Source organism: Austrofundulus limnaeus, unplaced genomic scaffold, assembly GCF_001266775.1.
Source record: "Austrofundulus limnaeus strain Quisiro unplaced genomic scaffold, Austrofundulus_limnaeus-1.0 Scaffold686, whole genome shotgun sequence".
Taxonomy (NCBI): domain Eukaryota; kingdom Metazoa; phylum Chordata; class Actinopteri; order Cyprinodontiformes; family Rivulidae; genus Austrofundulus; species Austrofundulus limnaeus.
In genome coordinates, this window is record NW_013953088.1 from 138,490 (window position 1) to 139,822 (window position 1,333).

Genomic DNA, 1,333 nt, shown 5'->3' on the forward strand with positions numbered 1-1,333 from the left:
AGTTTAGTAATCCGTGCGCTCAGTTTAGTAATCCGTTCACTCAGTTTAGTAATCCGTGCGCACGGATTTCCAGTGGCTGTTTTTTTTTTCTCCCACTGACCCCCGGCGGGCTCCGTACATTGGTAATGTCTGACTGGACCTCGTGCCACTTTATGTTCAACAAATTGGGCCCCAACGTCAAAAAGGTCAAGAACTCCTGGTCTAATACATCCCATCAAACCCCTTAACCCAACACCTCAGACCCATGTTCTACTTTCACATTTCACATGTACTGTTTTCTATTTAAAGRGTGTAAAAACCCATTTTCATACCTGTGTTCTGTGAGGAAGAGGAGGAGAGGTTCTGCAGCAGTGCAGCTGTGAGTGAGGGCCAGTCCTTCAGTAGAGCTCCCCCACAGTCCCACAGACTGTCCACCAGGTACACAACATGCTCGTGCAGCTAAACATGCACACGCACACACATTAGCATGACTGTGACAATGTAACGAACCAACAACACCATGGAAGGTCGSGGTTAAATGTCCAGTGCATTTTCACCTCAGACTCCTGATAAAACTGCAGCAAAACTTTTAATCTGGCAAATGTTTGACATCTATGTGCCTCCTCTTCACTCGGTTCATCCAGGAGATCTGAAGCGACGGCTGGAGCATTGAGAATCCTGTAAAGGACGAGTTATATCCTCTGTAAAAACAGCAAAGTGTTTTTTTCTTTGCTGATGGATGAAGGCTTTGTACCTCAGAAACAACAGCTCTCCTGCAGTGGCTGCAAGAGGCCGGTGGGACGAGTAAACAAACTGGAGCAGCTGCTTGTAGTCTTTCTCAGTGAGCACATCCTCACACGTTCTGTGGAATGAAGAGATATTTGATGCAAAAAAAAAAAACTGAAGAAATCAAATGGAGAAAATCTGATTAAAAATTTGATGATGTGGGATGAAGGACTTCTAATTCAAACACGACCTCTTGACCCCACAGGTCCTGATTTCTCTTGAACTGAACTCTGTTCTGCAAAAGCTTTCTTAGAGACAAACACTGGCCTAGCTGGTCATTAATTTATCCTTGTCCTGCAGATCAAGCTGACACGACAGTCTCTTTTAATTTCTTGTGATAAATTGTATAAAAAAGAAAAGAATCATTTACATTTCTGGAACAGCATTTTTCCTTTTTAAAATGTATTTTAACGTGTGTTGATCATAAAACTGAGAGCTTGAAAATTGAACTGGGATGTCATTTTTTTTACCATAGTGTTAGAATGTCATCTGGGGAGAAAAATGTGATTTAACTTTTAAAGGGCCAATATTATGTGTTTCTCAGGCATATATTTAAATACTATACCAT

The 1,333-nt window shown here is 41.7% G+C and overlaps 1 protein-coding gene across 1 annotated transcript in view; it reads right to left on the reverse strand.

Moving 5' to 3' along the window:
* The window catches only part of si:ch211-269e2.1 (cohesin subunit SA-2), a 51,096-nt gene that overhangs the window by 28,587 nt on the left and 21,176 nt on the right, over nt 1-1,333 (reverse strand). Inside the window, exons 14-16 of the mRNA XM_014027810.1 lie at nt 734-841; nt 537-657; nt 312-438 (exon numbers count right to left, since the gene is read on the reverse strand). Of these exons, the coding sequence (XP_013883264.1) occupies nt 312-438; nt 537-657; nt 734-841 (356 nt within the window). The remainder of the gene's footprint in view (nt 1-311; nt 439-536; nt 658-733; nt 842-1,333) is intronic.